Source organism: Phoxinus phoxinus (assembly GCF_949152265.1).
Source record: "Phoxinus phoxinus genome assembly, chromosome: 2".
In the NCBI taxonomy this organism is placed as follows: Eukaryota; Metazoa; Chordata; class Actinopteri; order Cypriniformes; family Leuciscidae; genus Phoxinus; species Phoxinus phoxinus.
Genome location: NC_136877.1, coordinates 39894915 through 39909511, shown reverse-complemented (window position 1 = coordinate 39909511; position 14597 = coordinate 39894915). Strand labels below are relative to the sequence as shown.

General features: G+C 36.5%; 2 protein-coding genes across 3 annotated transcripts in view; one reads left to right on the top strand and one right to left on the bottom strand.

Moving 5' to 3' along the window:
- svep1 (sushi, von Willebrand factor type A, EGF and pentraxin domain containing 1) overlaps positions 1 to 9438 on the top strand; it is a 99298-nt gene extending 89860 nt beyond the window's left edge. For both annotated transcript variants that reach the window (XM_079598894.1, XM_079598893.1), the window contains exons 44-49: positions 1101 to 1295; positions 3015 to 3185; positions 4390 to 4485; positions 4877 to 4972; positions 8132 to 8225; positions 9053 to 9438. In XM_079598894.1, coding sequence (XP_079455020.1) covers positions 1101 to 1295; positions 3015 to 3185; positions 4390 to 4485; positions 4877 to 4972; positions 8132 to 8225; positions 9053 to 9083 — 683 coding nt within the window. In that variant the 3' untranslated portion in view covers positions 9084 to 9438. The remainder of the gene's footprint in view (positions 1 to 1100; positions 1296 to 3014; positions 3186 to 4389; positions 4486 to 4876; positions 4973 to 8131; positions 8226 to 9052) is intronic.
- Positions 9439 to 9506: 68 nt separating this feature from the next.
- On the bottom strand, positions 9507 to 13731 carry txnb (thioredoxin b). Its single transcript, XM_079598994.1, has 5 exons — positions 13555 to 13731; positions 11963 to 12067; positions 11355 to 11420; positions 10000 to 10065; positions 9507 to 9890 (listed from the first exon to the last, which is right to left on the bottom strand). The coding sequence occupies exons 1-5, from the start codon at positions 13576 to 13578 to the stop codon at positions 9828 to 9830; spliced, it is 324 nt and encodes a 107-aa protein (XP_079455120.1). The 5' UTR covers positions 13579 to 13731; the 3' UTR covers positions 9507 to 9827.
- Positions 13732 to 14597: the final 866 nt, after the last annotated feature.

Here is a 14597-nt window from a genome sequence, read left to right as displayed (position 1 = left end):
TAAACGTGAAGCTTCCGCGAAGAAAAGTTTGCAGCAAGTGGCTTTGAACCAAAGACGAACGAACAAGTTCAAACAAGACTATTATTAAGAGTGCCATTTATGGGATAATAATGTATAGATTCATTGTAAACTCTTTTTTTTTTTACCACATAATTACGGGGACATATTGAATTGAGATTAATGTTTTAAATCTTACCTGTTTATAAATCCATTTAGTACAGCGTACAAAACAATCGTCCAGACAAGATGATCACAACAATATTATCAAACTCTGTAAACAATAAATCAACTCTGATTTAATTTTCAATACAATCAAAAACGGAGACGCAAGACGTCAAGTTGCATTTGAATGAAACAAGAGCGCGCGCCCGTTGTGATGCATGGATGTGCGCTGTGTTATAATGCGTTGCTATGACGACGGTCATTATAATGAAGGAAATGCCACAGAATAGAATCTTGATTTAATAAGTGCATAGAGCTGCTTATTTTATTTGTTGTTTGTTGATTTTCAAATATAAAACTTGTTGAAATGTTTTCAGTGTGAGCATCAGTTATTTTTGAACACTTTCATCTCGTTTTAACAAAACCGTGATAATATTGATAATCACGATAATTTTGGTCACTATAATCGTGATATGAAATTTTCATACCGTCCCATCCCTAATTTAAAGGGAAGCTTTCTGGATGAGGGAAATGCATTTTGAAAAACTACTCACAAGTCACAACCCCATTTATCCAGGTGTTAAATACACTGTCGTGAGTAGTCTTTTCTGCTCAAATAACTTACATTGTAATAAATTAGGCTCAGTATAGATTGTATACCTTCCAGTAGTTGGCACTGCACCATTGCAATAAGTGCAATTTATTTTCAGTGAATTGAACCATTCTTTAAAAAAACTGACATTTAAGACTTCTGTTAGACCTTCGTCAATGAGAGAATTGCAAAATGCCTTATTTTCCAACAAGAAACATACTAACTAAATTTACATTTCTAAGAAGTTAAGACGTTACTTACTGCATTATAGATCTGCTTTTTTGTTTATCCAGCAAGGCTTTACAGTAATATATGACTCAAATCTTATTCCCCCCCACACACACAGCCAAACCATGCCCCCCTCCTCCTGGCTGGACTGGAGGCAATGTCAACATTGCTCAGACGGCTTTCCTGGTAGGCCAGTCAATACCTGTCAGTTGTCCTAAAGGTCAGCGGTTCAAAGGTTACCAGAGAAAAGGTAACGGCACTTTAACTTGCAGGAGTGATCAGACCTGGACCCCCATCACTGCAGTATGCGAGAGTGAGTACAAGCATTCATTATTTCCATCTTTACTGTATTTATTAGTTGCTTGTCTATTCATTAGAATAAAAATTGCTTTAATATATTAATTTATTTTAATGCCCAAAAGCATTTTGCACCAAATGTTAGGGGAATTTATCCCCAATTCGATCTCAAATTATTCAACACAGGCAGAACATCTAAAATACTTTTCCAAGATTTTTGGGCCATATTAAAACATATTTCAGCTTCTCTTTGGTGCACCTCACTAACCCATGATAAATCTGTACAGCACAAAAATGTCAAAATCACATACTCTACACACAATTTGCATATTAACAAAATCGAGGGCAAATAGACTTCCGGATTTGACGAGCTGGAGATTTGTTGTATTGTGATGGGTTAATAAACTATGAACTTTGTCCCTAAGCACTTCCACATTGTGTCATCGTGCTGACTCAAGCACAGCTGCTGACTGCTTGAGGAGTAAGATTTGACCAATAACTCCTCATTCAGTTCCTCATTCAGGCTGCAGCATCACAATTAGTGCAAATTAATTTGTTATGAAATAAAGAATTGTGGAAAAAGTTTTATTAGAGACATATACTGTATATGGGTGCAAATGCTAATAGTGTCGAAGACAAATGATCTGTTCCAAACCCTAGTGAGCTGCTACAGAGGCAGCATTTTTAGGCATTTCAGGCGTGCTCCTGGTGCAAAAGCAGGTATCCTAATTGTTCCGGAGATTCTTGTTTTGCCCAAACTCTAAGTCTCAGAATACATTATATTCAGATCAGTGAAAAATAAATAAATCCAAGATGGCAGATGAGACAAGAGAAAAGTTGATTAAAAATAAATTGAATTAATCAACACTTTTCAGTATTGAGTGGAATACATGTAGTTAAAAAAGATTTGTTTACCCAATATTTGTGTGGCTGTGTATTTTTATGATTATTACTAGAATGTTTTTCCATTAGCATACCAACATGCTAACACCAAACTCTATTAAAATCAATTTCAATCGCTCACTAGGTTTTGGAACCTGGCTTACGTGTCACATTGATTGTTAACTCTGCTTTTCTCATTGCATGGAATCTCTATCGTACTGTCTGTGTATTGTTGGAAACTTTCACCTCTGTTTTCCTCTGTCCCTGTTTCTTCTGCATGCTATCATTGAAAATAATACTAGTAACTATAATCTCTCATAGTTAGTTAATGTTCCTTTGTTGTATTGAATTGTGATATTTTGATCCTTGGGCAATTTGCATGCTAGCTCTGTAATATGACATGCGTATGTACGTGGTGGATTGTGTTCACATTTATAGTTGGTTATTGCCTGAATCGGAACATTATATGTGTATATTCACTTTTCTCTCTGTGAGACACCTGTTGTGTTGAACTTCACTTACTGCCTGTAGCATTACTATTATCAGATGTGAGAGGATACTATGATGTCATCTCTCAAATGTGCATTTCTCGTGCACCATCTCCTGTTTTGTGGATTTGTTTGTATGTTCCCAACATTAATTAGGCTTCCTGTTACATGAACGAAATGCCAAATATTCTCAAATACAACTAACCTAAAAAGATTGAAATTAGAGAGCTCAAGAAATTAATGCCATTTCTTAACCATCCTTTAAAGACCCAGAAAGCTCTCTTTAGTTCTTCAATGGACTGCTCAGCATAGCTGAGAATCTTCCTTTCTAACCTACTGGTCCGGTCCATTTTAATCACACACAGGGGTGTCCTGCGGCCCACCACTGTACGTGGCAAATGGGATAGTCCGTGGGGCAGTGTTCCAGTTTGGAGATGTGGTGGTGTACTCATGTTACGCAGGCTACACCATGGAGGGTTCTAGCAGGAGTGTGTGCTTGGAGAATGGCATTTGGACCCCACCTCCTACCTGCAAAGGTAGCACAAGGACTTGCCCTTAAATCCCACTTGAAGTTCTGCCTTCAGCCTTTTTCTGTATCTTTGCAAAATCCTGCTATTCCCTTTGACTGGTCTTGCACATTTACACATATTAACACGAGCACTGGGCACTTTGGACATCTTTACAGCTAATGACTATTAAGCAACACTGCTAGTCAATGGCTTGAGATTTACTAGCGCTATTTGTGCATTTTTGGTGTCAAGAGTCTCACTAAACTTATTCAAAAGAAACTCCAAAGTTCCATTCCCTTTCTGTACATTATTGCAAATAGAAGATATTTAACTTGTTGATCTACACTACCATTGAAAAGTTTGGGGGCGGTAAGATAAAGATCATGCTCACCAAGGCTGCATTTATTTGGTCAAAATACATTAAAAAAACAGGTATATTGTACATATATTGTTACAATATATTACTATAACTGTTTTGTATTTTCAGCAGCTGTTACTCCAGTCTTCCGTGTCAAATGATCCTTCAGAAATCATTCTGATATACTGAATTGGTGCGCAAGAAACATTTCTTATTATTATCAATGTTGAAAATGGTTGTGCTGCTTAATATTTTTGTGGAAACTGTGACACATTTTTTACCAGAATTCATGGATGAATAGTTATAAAAAATATTGACCCCAAACTTTTTAACGTTTCTTTTTAACGTCTTCCGGTATAGTATTACCTCAAGCTCTTAATTAAAATATTATTTTATTAAACATTTACCTGACTATAACAAGTATAGCTTACTGTTACTTTGCGTCATAGATGTTACTTTATTTTAGCATAGCAAGAATGCTATATTGATAAATGCAGGGCCAGAATTTATTTTATAATAGCCATTGAACAACAGCGTTGTCTCACAGAGATTATTGAGATGGCCTTTGGTATGGATGTCACTCTTTTCAATAAGGCATGAATGATTCAGTATATAAAGCTTTCATTTTTGGCATGTTGATGTTTTAACCTTGTACTTCTGAGTCTCTCTTTTGGTCTTGAAGTCAAATGGTTTGGGTGCTTGCAGAAATTAACTTGGATCAGTGCAATTTCACACCGGTCTGTAGATCTAACGTCTAGTTCTTTGAATACTGCATGTCTTTTCATAGTGTTTTGGAATTCTGTAGGAAAGTCTCTGCTTTTTTAAAGATTGTGTCAGTTTCATCCCTGTACCAATCATGTTGTGTTTGTGCAGCTGTGTGTTGGCTCCAGTGTCAGAATGGAGGTGTGTGCCAAAGACCAAACACTTGCTCCTGTCCAGAGGGATGGATGGGCCGATTTTGTGAGGATCGTAAGTAGACACACAAACATCCCCAATAACAAGAACTGCATACACAAACAGAGATGATTATTTCTACATGACAGTCCATTCATTTTGGCAACAGTTCATGGAACAGTAACAGTAACATTGTGCAATACAACAGCTTCTTAAAAAGCCTTGCTCATTAACAGTCATCCCACAAAACCAAGCTGCATTTTTCTCTGTTTCTTCACTACTTCTTTATCGGAAACCCAAAACTGTTGGGTGTGGTGTGAATGTCTGTACATGCTTGAATATATGGGAAGTAGAAAGTGAAAGAGATGTTGGTTTTAAACAGTTAACTGTACTAATTCTGATTTTTCCTGTGTCTTATCAACCCAAATGTCACACAATTTCATAATGTATGTGCCTTTTTTTGCAGCGATCTGCATCCTACCGTGTCTCAATGGAGGACGCTGTGTCGCTCCATACCAGTGTGAATGCCCAGCAGGATGGACAGGCACACGCTGCCATAGTGGTAAGAGTGTGTGTTTGTATGTGATGACTCATGATGGTCGTCGAGAAAACAAGTTAATTTATTAAATAAATAATGATTACCGGTAGTAGCGGAATTAGTTGACTAGTCAGTGCAACCTCTAACGTTGTGGATCTTGTATGTGTAATACATTTACATTTAATCGTTTAGCAGACGCTTTCATCCGAAGTGACTTACAAATGAGTAGAACAATAGAAGCAATCAAACAATAATATAACAAAATCTACAAAACTGAGGAAGTAGAAATATCATCTGCTTTTTTTCAGTCCTGAAAAGTTGAGACAAATGAAACAATTAGTGATAACCTCACAGTATTTAATTACAGCCAATTAATGGAGTCTAGAGAACATCTGCCATTTACCTCAAGCTACCTGTGATCTTGCCTGTTAGCATAAGTCTTAAAGCCAAATTACACTGCACAGATAACAAACAAGTTGGCCGTTGAATTTAGAATTTTATGAAAAATAACTGTCACACATGTTCACACTGCCCCAACAGACAGAAAAACTCTGATTGAACATGTTCAGTCAGGTGAAAACAAACCCGACCAACGCCAAAAGACGGCGACACTGATCCGATAAAACCTTAAAGCAACACCATGTAGTTTTTCAACCTTCATAATATATTTCCAAGACCCTTGTGATGGTACATCGACTTACAATAGGTTTAATGACACGTCTGCCATAGCCTGACGGGTCTGTATCGCTTTTACTGGCACTACGGAACTTCGGGGTTCGGATAGTAACCCGAGCACAAAAAAAAACGACAAAATTCGACTGCTTTACGGCATACCTCACTTCCCCCACCACCCCCCACTTCCCAAGAGCCCAACTAGCGTTTGTTTGCCGGCTGGTATAGCGTCTGTATGTTGTTGTCATGGCCGAAGCAGCAACTAAACCGAAGAAGGCAGAGGTTTTGTCGGAGGAGACTAGGAAGAGAAAAAGGGAGAGTGATAAAATCAAAGACCGGACGAGGATCAATATTGGTCCAGCGTTCGCTCGTCTAAACAGCGTGTACAAGTTAGGTAGGGGCTACATTCTTGCAAGTAAATAATACATGAGATTAGATGGACAAAATCATCTTTTTAGGAAAACTATCCTAATGACTGCAGGCTGATAGTCATGTTTGTGTATTTATTTTTCTGGTAAAAGTGTCTTGCCTCAGGCTATAATGCAAATCGATTTTTCAAATTTGCAGATTCATCTATGGTAGCTTGATATTATAATATTGACGATATATGGCTATTACCTACCACACAAACATTGAATTGAATTAGCATATCCATTATTTAAAACAGTAGCCAATAGGCTACTATAGTGACGCTGGCTTGTAAACGTGAGCTACGCGATCTTTTGGCGTTTGAAAAAAAATAAAACCCATGAAATTCTATTCATATGATTTGCTGAAATACATGCCACTGTACCTGGGATGAAGACATTTCACACGCAATGCAGGCAGTCTTCCCAAGACGTGAGAACTTCTGCAGAGTTCGGGGGTATCGGCTTGTCAACAAATGCACGTGTATCCCCTGGTGTAACCATGACAGATTTTACGACAGTAGTAGAAGACAATACTGTTTCCCAGCTGTAGGGGGACCCCGAGAGCAAAAGTCACATGGTGTTTCTTTAAAATAAAAATCTGTGCGGTGTGAATTGGCATTTAGTTCAACTGTAAAAGTGTCTATTTATGGAAATATCTCATGCTATTAAATAAAGACATTATGATAAACCAATTAAATTTAAGAGTTTAAATGTAGGGTGGAGCGGAGTGATTACACTGATTATAGACAGAAGGACCTCATGGTGGGATGGGGCCATGGCTCATTCTCCTGGGGTCATCCCGTGTCATGCTCATGTTGATGCCAGGCAACACCTGTGACAACAGGCCCCTAATAGTGATATCCAGTAGATCCCAGGAGCTCAAGCAGTTAAACAAAACACAATTATTGAAAACGCTTAGGGGCAGTTGACATGACATGTCGAGCAGTGACACTGGTGATATGCTATACTTCATCTTAAATTATTTTAAACAGCAATTATTATACTTCTAGTTTTATGAACTTCCATTAATTGAGGGACTTCGTTGAATATTTAATGAAAATGATAAAGTCAATGAAAATTATTTTTAAAAAAGCATCTAAAAACATACACTTTCTATGAATGTATTAATAAATATATAAATATAAGTATATATACATTAAAAAACTAAATGACTTCTGCGGGGGGGATTCATGCTCACATTAATGTCAAAGATGTTAATTTAAACGAAATAAACATGTTAATTCATGCTTATTTATAACATGAATGTAAATTAAGTTTAATGTATTATTTTATATATTTAAACAGATTTTATTTGTCACCATTTAAGTCAGTATCTTTGTTTGTATAGTGAACTTTGAACTGTCTAATTGCTGAAACTGCTTCTTTTCTTTTATCATATTGATCTGTATTGATGCATTTGCTTTCACAATACAATGAACATCTCCATAGTGAATGACTTATAAAGGGCAAGCACTCATTTACAATACTACTTGCATTACATTTTAACATTTATCAATGAAACTTCATTAGATTTATTGAGAACACCACCAGCAAAACTGTAATTGTGTGTTTTTTTAAAGCTCCAGTACCAAGATAAAAACCATAAAAACCCTACTTGCTAAGCTGTTGATATGCATTAAAGCAAACTTGGTTTTTCAGACTCAAGCACAATATGCACAGTATGTCACCTGCAGAGCTTACTGGTTCTTATTCTGCAGTTGTTGCTGGTCTTTGTGTTTTGATCTGTGTTGATTTACATGATGTGGGTTTAAATGTCTATCAGGAAAAAGGTCTCTAGGGCGAATAGGAATTCTGGAAAAACCTGGATTCCTCTTGAATTACACGGAATGTCACCTTTGAAGAACGATCCGGGTTGCTCATTATGTGCATAATGTATTTAGTTCCTGTACTTTTCCTAAAGACAATGATAAAGTGCTAAAGTGTTTTGGCACACCATGATAAACAGAAGACAAGTTATACAAGTTCTATAAAGCCTCATAATAAATGTTTGAACTGCACTACTTATATAAAGTATAAATATATATATACTGGATTAGTGGTGAATTATTGGTTAATAGGAGTATTTTGTGTGTGTTCTTAGCGGTGTGTTCCATGCCCTGTTTGAATGGAGGAAGGTGTATCCGACCCAACAGGTGTCATTGCAGTCAAGGATGGGGAGGATATGACTGCTCTAGGTAGGCCAAATATAAATAATATTATGTGACATAAGCACATTGCATAGACATTTTTATATTTGATGATCTACAGTATATAAACCTCAACACATTGTAATAATGTAATGTATTTCCACTAACTGTGCAAGGAACACTGAAACACTCACCTGGGAGGTTCCCGTTGATTGTGAAAGACAAGTAAAGAAACGAGTAGCAAAATAAGAGATAAGAACCATCTTTGTCTATGTGTGTTAGTATGTGAATTTATGCCTCTTGACACACCTCGTTTCATGATAGCTTATCTCTTACAATAAACGTACATTTCCCAAGGCACTGCAGTTGCTTTCAATCCATTCATTGAGTTGGCAGAGGGACCATTTCTTTTTCTTTTTTATTCGTTTAAGTAATCTGCTCCTTTCCAATCTTTATTTCACTGATTCAGTGCCAATTCAAGATTTTATTGAGCAAATACAGCCTCTGTCTAGAGGACTATTGATCTGATGGTTTTACTATAAGTGTTTCCCGCCAATGGACTTGAAACCCGCATCCCTCAGCTAATTAGATGCTGCAGTTGTCATAGCTGGTTAGAGTGATTCCCAATTAGATGTACGTGACATTTGGTTAATCTAAGTTAAAAAAAAACTGAGCTTTAAAGACAATTTCAAGGTCCATCTGTCTGATATTTAAAAGCAGAATGCACAAATGGCTCAAACCAATATTATTTACCCATGCTTAAGGTATCATAAATGTTTGAATTATTGATTTAGAGATTATGGTTATAATATTTAGGTCAAAAAGGGGTTTAACGTTCTTCAGCTGATCTTTGATTATTAATTATTGTCTTTCAGAAAAAGAAAATCTGGATACTTTCATTTTTAATGTGCCACGCTACAAGAGTTAGAGTCTGAATGTGTTGGAACAAGATGGCTTTATGTCAGAAACTTGTACACAACTCATTATCTCTTTCCCTCCAAGAGTCCTGAGTGGTTTTGTAAATTAAAGCTGTATTTTTTCATGTAGAAAATGAAACAGTATTAAATATATGCTGCTGCTATATACATGAACTTGTATGATGTGTAAAAATGTTGATGTGATTGTCCAATGTACATGTATATAAACTATTCTTTTCATGTTTTTATTAAAACAGAAAACACAACTATATGAAAACCAACTGTAATTCTCATTACCACAGTTAATGATGAAGAATTCTCAATTAAACTTTCAGTTTGTTTTACGTGCCTGTCTCGTATGACTAAATAAACATTTGACTTGGATAATTTGACAATCCCAGCACAACACAAGAACTTTTCATTTCTTTTTATGGTTTTATTTCATACAAAGCCAACATAAAATACACTGGAGGCAGCCATTGTAGGAGGCCAAAATATTTAACAAAAAAGTCTTTGAGGAAAGTATTACCATAGTTTTAGCATATAAAATAAAATAAAACACGATATAAATGTAGCTGTCAATTAGAGGATGAGAATGATGTTGTTGTACTTGATTTAAACTTCTGAAATCAAGATCAGAAAACATTGTGTATTTATCTTCAAATATCACTATTATGTGTATTTAGTTTTAAACGGCTGGTTTGTGTTTTTGTTTATGCGCGTTAATTTTTCTTCATTTATACGTATTGATCTTCTCTTCCAGCTTGGATTGGTTTGATCCAGAAAACTCATCAACCTGCAAAACAATTGTTGAATCCCAGTTAGGGGGAACAAACAGGTTAAACTGCCAAAATCAGCTTATAAAAATATGGAATGATATTTTGATACCAGGAATGATGATTTACCTTCAGTCCATTCTTGTAGAATTGGAATGTTGGCATAGATTTAATGTCACAGAAAGCGGCCACATCCTAGAACAGAGAAAAAGGGAGCGGAGGTCAGGTCTGAATAGGTTTATTCGGTCTGCCGTTAGATGATAACCATCTTTAATAGTGTCTTTTCATTTTGCTTTGCTAGTCTGGGCAGATCTTTAGGGCTGAAATTACATCCATGACACGATGGCTGTCGAAATTGAAAATCCTTTAAATGCTTTGTTTCATATTCAAATCATCTTATTTGATATTTTATGCCAATGGTAAATTCAGTCGCAAAAAGGTCCACTGGATTGTGGGATGTGTGTATTGTTATCAGGATCTTCAAACGCTCTGCTTTCATTTGCCATCCATGCCTTGCGATTTAAATGTCAGTCAGAAAGCATGACATTTTAACAAACATTTATAAAGGCAAACATTTATTATATGCAAACACGCATCCTGTAATCTGATTTGCAACACAGCATTGTAATAATAGCTAGTGTTTGTAACCATCACAACATGGGCAAACATCAGAATTGTCCCATTCTGGCAGCGTCTCAATCTACCTCTAATAAAACTGAAGGACAGCCAATTTCCTTTCTCAGCACTATCACGTGAATCAAATAACACACTATCAGCAAGTCGATCGGAAGAACAGCAACCAGCTGACGGGTGTGCTGCGATATTCTAATGTGTTTGGGCCCTTTTATAAGGTTTGGCTGTATGCGAGTATCCAAATACACTATACAACACCAGACATCCGAGTCAACGGATAGCAAGGCAAGTATTCAAATGAAAGTAACACAGTAAAACCCAGATGGTGAATCTATGATGTAAAAGGGTGTTTTGCTCATTTGCCTTGTAGGAAACTAAGAGTCTTTTTTGTATGAAAAAAGACCAGGAGACGTTGGGATCGCGTTCAAACAGAAGTTCTTCTTTATTGGGCGTGGCTGCAAGTTCGTCCACAAACAGTCTGAACTGTTACAGTGTACTTTCAATTTATGTACTTTTAGGGGCAGGGAGAAATTAAGTATTACAGGTTTTGGAACCTGCCCTAGGCCCAGTTAGCATAACTATTCAAACGCTGAGACGCGAGAACAGGGCTGGCAGGATTCTCTTGCTGAAACAGGAGCTCCAAGAGCCCGTTTTCAGTAAGCGAACAAATACAGAAAACAGGACTGGCCGGACTCTCTTGCTGGAAGTTTCGCAGCTGATCTAAACATTTAGTCTCTTCACTTTTGCAGTTTCCTAAATTAAACATTTAATAAATTTGTTATTCTTCAGCCTTAATAGTCTGTAGGCTTTTGAGTGTATTCATCACAGAAAAAAGAAAGCAGGTGACTAACCTGTGCATCATCCACATCCACCTTTAGAAACACCACATTTTTGTTGTCTTGTCTTTCAGACAGTGCCTGTGGAGGGAAAAAAGGCGGTAGTAAAAAGCAAACCACAAAGCTCTTAATCAAAGCACTTCCTTTGAGCTTTAAAATTTTGTTCTTTCTGTTTCATCTGTGACATTTGCATATGCTTTCTTTCCTAAACCCAGGTACAAATTCATGTGGATTGAATGAAAGTAAAAGTGAACAGCTGGTTAATGTTTTTATGTAGTTTAACCATGCGGTTAAAGAGGAATTTTTTTCTTTTGGTTGGTTAAGTACACCAGAATTTGTATATGTATGTAATGTATTGTCTTTAAAGGATGAATCGGCATTTTTAAGGCTCTTTTTTTCTTTTATCCCTCTCTTCTTACTTTATCTGGACTACCTCGCATTTGCATTATGTGAATGATTCACACTTTAATTCTTAAGGAAGCTTCCCCAGCAGTTGCCCCGACAACACAGCACAACAACAGAGCCACTCCCGATGTTTCCGGAGGCCTCTATAGAATAAACATTAGAATCATGACAGTTCCAGATGTCACTCTGAATCTCGGATACGGTGTATGAATGCTCACTTTAAAGAATGGAGCGATGCTCTGGCAGGGGCCACACCATGTGGCTGTGAAGTCCACCACCACCAACTTGTTTCCGGCATTTTTCAGAGCATTGTTGAAAGCAGGCTGCAAAAAAAGAGAGAGGAAGGAAAAGTTAATACAATTTTAAACTAACATGACACATTCCTTCCTGCTGAAGTTTAAATGGAATTTAAATGGAAGATGGAAGATGGAATTTAAATGGAAGATGAGTCATAATGCTGTGGCTTAAGCAGGGTGATTGATATTTTTACAAAAGAACCATAAGTATGCCCTGTGAGCTAACAGCATACCAGGTATTCAGAGAGGGGTGACATTGCTTTCCGTTTCTATATGAGATACTGGGGAAAAACAGCTCATATCCTTTTCAGTGAAATTACACTCAAGCAAAACAAGCAATTACCACTTTATGGTCAATTAAAGTAGGTTATATTTAATCGAATAATTTATTACAGGCTATGTGTATTGTATTACATTTATTCAAATTTCTTAACGACTTTGTAAGCTGCATCATAGAGCAATTTAAAGTAAATCATGTTTGAAGTGCAGCGTTCTTCTGAGTTGGATTTTGAATGAACCGGTTGACAAAAAGGTCTGGATGATTCGTTAACGAATCTGACTGAATCGATTTGAGTTCTCATCACAGTTCTGGAGTGAATCAACTCACTGGCTGACTCGCTAGACTACTCGATGAACCGAGGACCTGGCCTGTCTTATTCTCAACAAGTTAAGAACCAATAACAGAAATTAAACAAACATGACAGTTGCGAAATCGAGCTGGTTCAACCTTAAACCAATGCACTTACACTATTTAATAAAATGATACTTTTGGCAACATTTATCATTCACCAGATGTTTTTATCCAAAAGTGACTTAGAAAAGAGAACAAAAACAATTCTTTAAAGAGCCAAAAATATACAATGCCAGGTTTATTTGACAACTAGATTAGGAGGCAAGCTAGAGAATATAGGAGAAACACAGAGATAAAATGTGTGGTAATTTTTTGTTTAGTGTAAATGATATATGCCAACTTAAATTAATTGTATTTTTATAAGGTGAAGCATTGCTGAAATAAACTAAATAAAAAAACAGCAAACATCCTTATTAATATTAACCTATCGAGAAAAAAATCAAGTCCTTCTGGGAAGTCAGATCTCCCACCATGGGTGTGTGTGTTCCAAGTGTTTAGCCTGCCCTACACACACGCCAGCACTTTCTCGCAGACAAACATAGCCTAGGCCTACTAAATCATAAGTTTAACTGAAAACAAATGCACTTTTCATTTCCTTACTTTCCACTATAGCACTCTGCCTTGTGGTTCTGTGGAAAACAAAACATGTTGTTACATCTGTTCCGCAAGCACCGTTTCGTAAACAAAACAAAACAAAAATGCGCTCGTCTGTTTTTTAGATACTTTTTTTAGTTAAATACTTAAAATACGACTTAAATTAAGTTATTAATAACCTATTCGAATATAGCCTATATTTCCCCCCATAGAAATCAGAAGTCCAATATTAGGCTACCTATAAAGAATTACAACCAAAGTAAAGGAAACACTGGTATTATGTTCCTACCGTATCCTCAATTATGACAATCATTTTGATGTCTGTCTTCTAACGGACTGTATTTTCTGAAAGGTCCTGCTTCGTTGACAGCCAGAGTGGCAGTGCGCGTTATTAGCCCCGTATATAAACACTGTCACGTAACCCCCCCTTCAGAGAAGAAAACGATCCAATCATGTTTCTGCTCCTACTATATCCCCGCCTACGGCTACACCCTACAAATATAATCAGTTGAAATAGTTAAGTAAATGCAATGTGTAGGTTTTGCGCAGTTTGTGATAAATATTTACATCACATATATAACGAGTAAACCTATTTATTTATTTTGAAAGAGAATCACTCATCCCGGTTGTGTTATGAGCAAGTCAGAATGACTTGACAGATTCCGGGATTACTGTACGCGCCATGACGTCACCGAGAGTAGTGGTGGACTGCTAAACTGTACAAAAAGAAATGGTCTGACTCCAAACCTAACTTTTCTTGCTTTAAAAAATGATTTTAAGATTTATTTATTTTTGTGTAATTGCTCAAGTAAAAAGGCAATTAGAGCTAATAGCATTGTAAGCAGCAGGTATGATGTTGTATAAAGTAGCCTAGCACCCTTTTTCTGTTGAGTGTAAAAAGAAATGTCTTGTCCTCTGGCACTGTTCTTATTTTATTTTACTTTATTTACTTTTATTTGTTTTTACTTTGAATGATTGTGTCTCATTCATTTTGTTCTGGTTCATGGCATTAATTAAAAGTCCATAAAAACTGTACAAAAACTGAACATCCACTACCTTTCACAACAGGTTTATAGCTATCACATTAGAAATCCTCATGAAGACATTTGGACAGAAGACTGTTCTTTAAAATAACGGCATTTAATCTTACTTCATGAGCAAATAGGTTAGGTAACATATCATGAGATGAGATGGTCATGATGGGAGTATTATTTATTGTTCTTTGGAATTGTTTTTGTCACTTCCTGATTCATCTGACAGAATCACGGTGACTAGCCTATGTGTAGGAGTATCAAATCTTCTGCTTCTCTATTATAGCCTGTTAATAAGCGG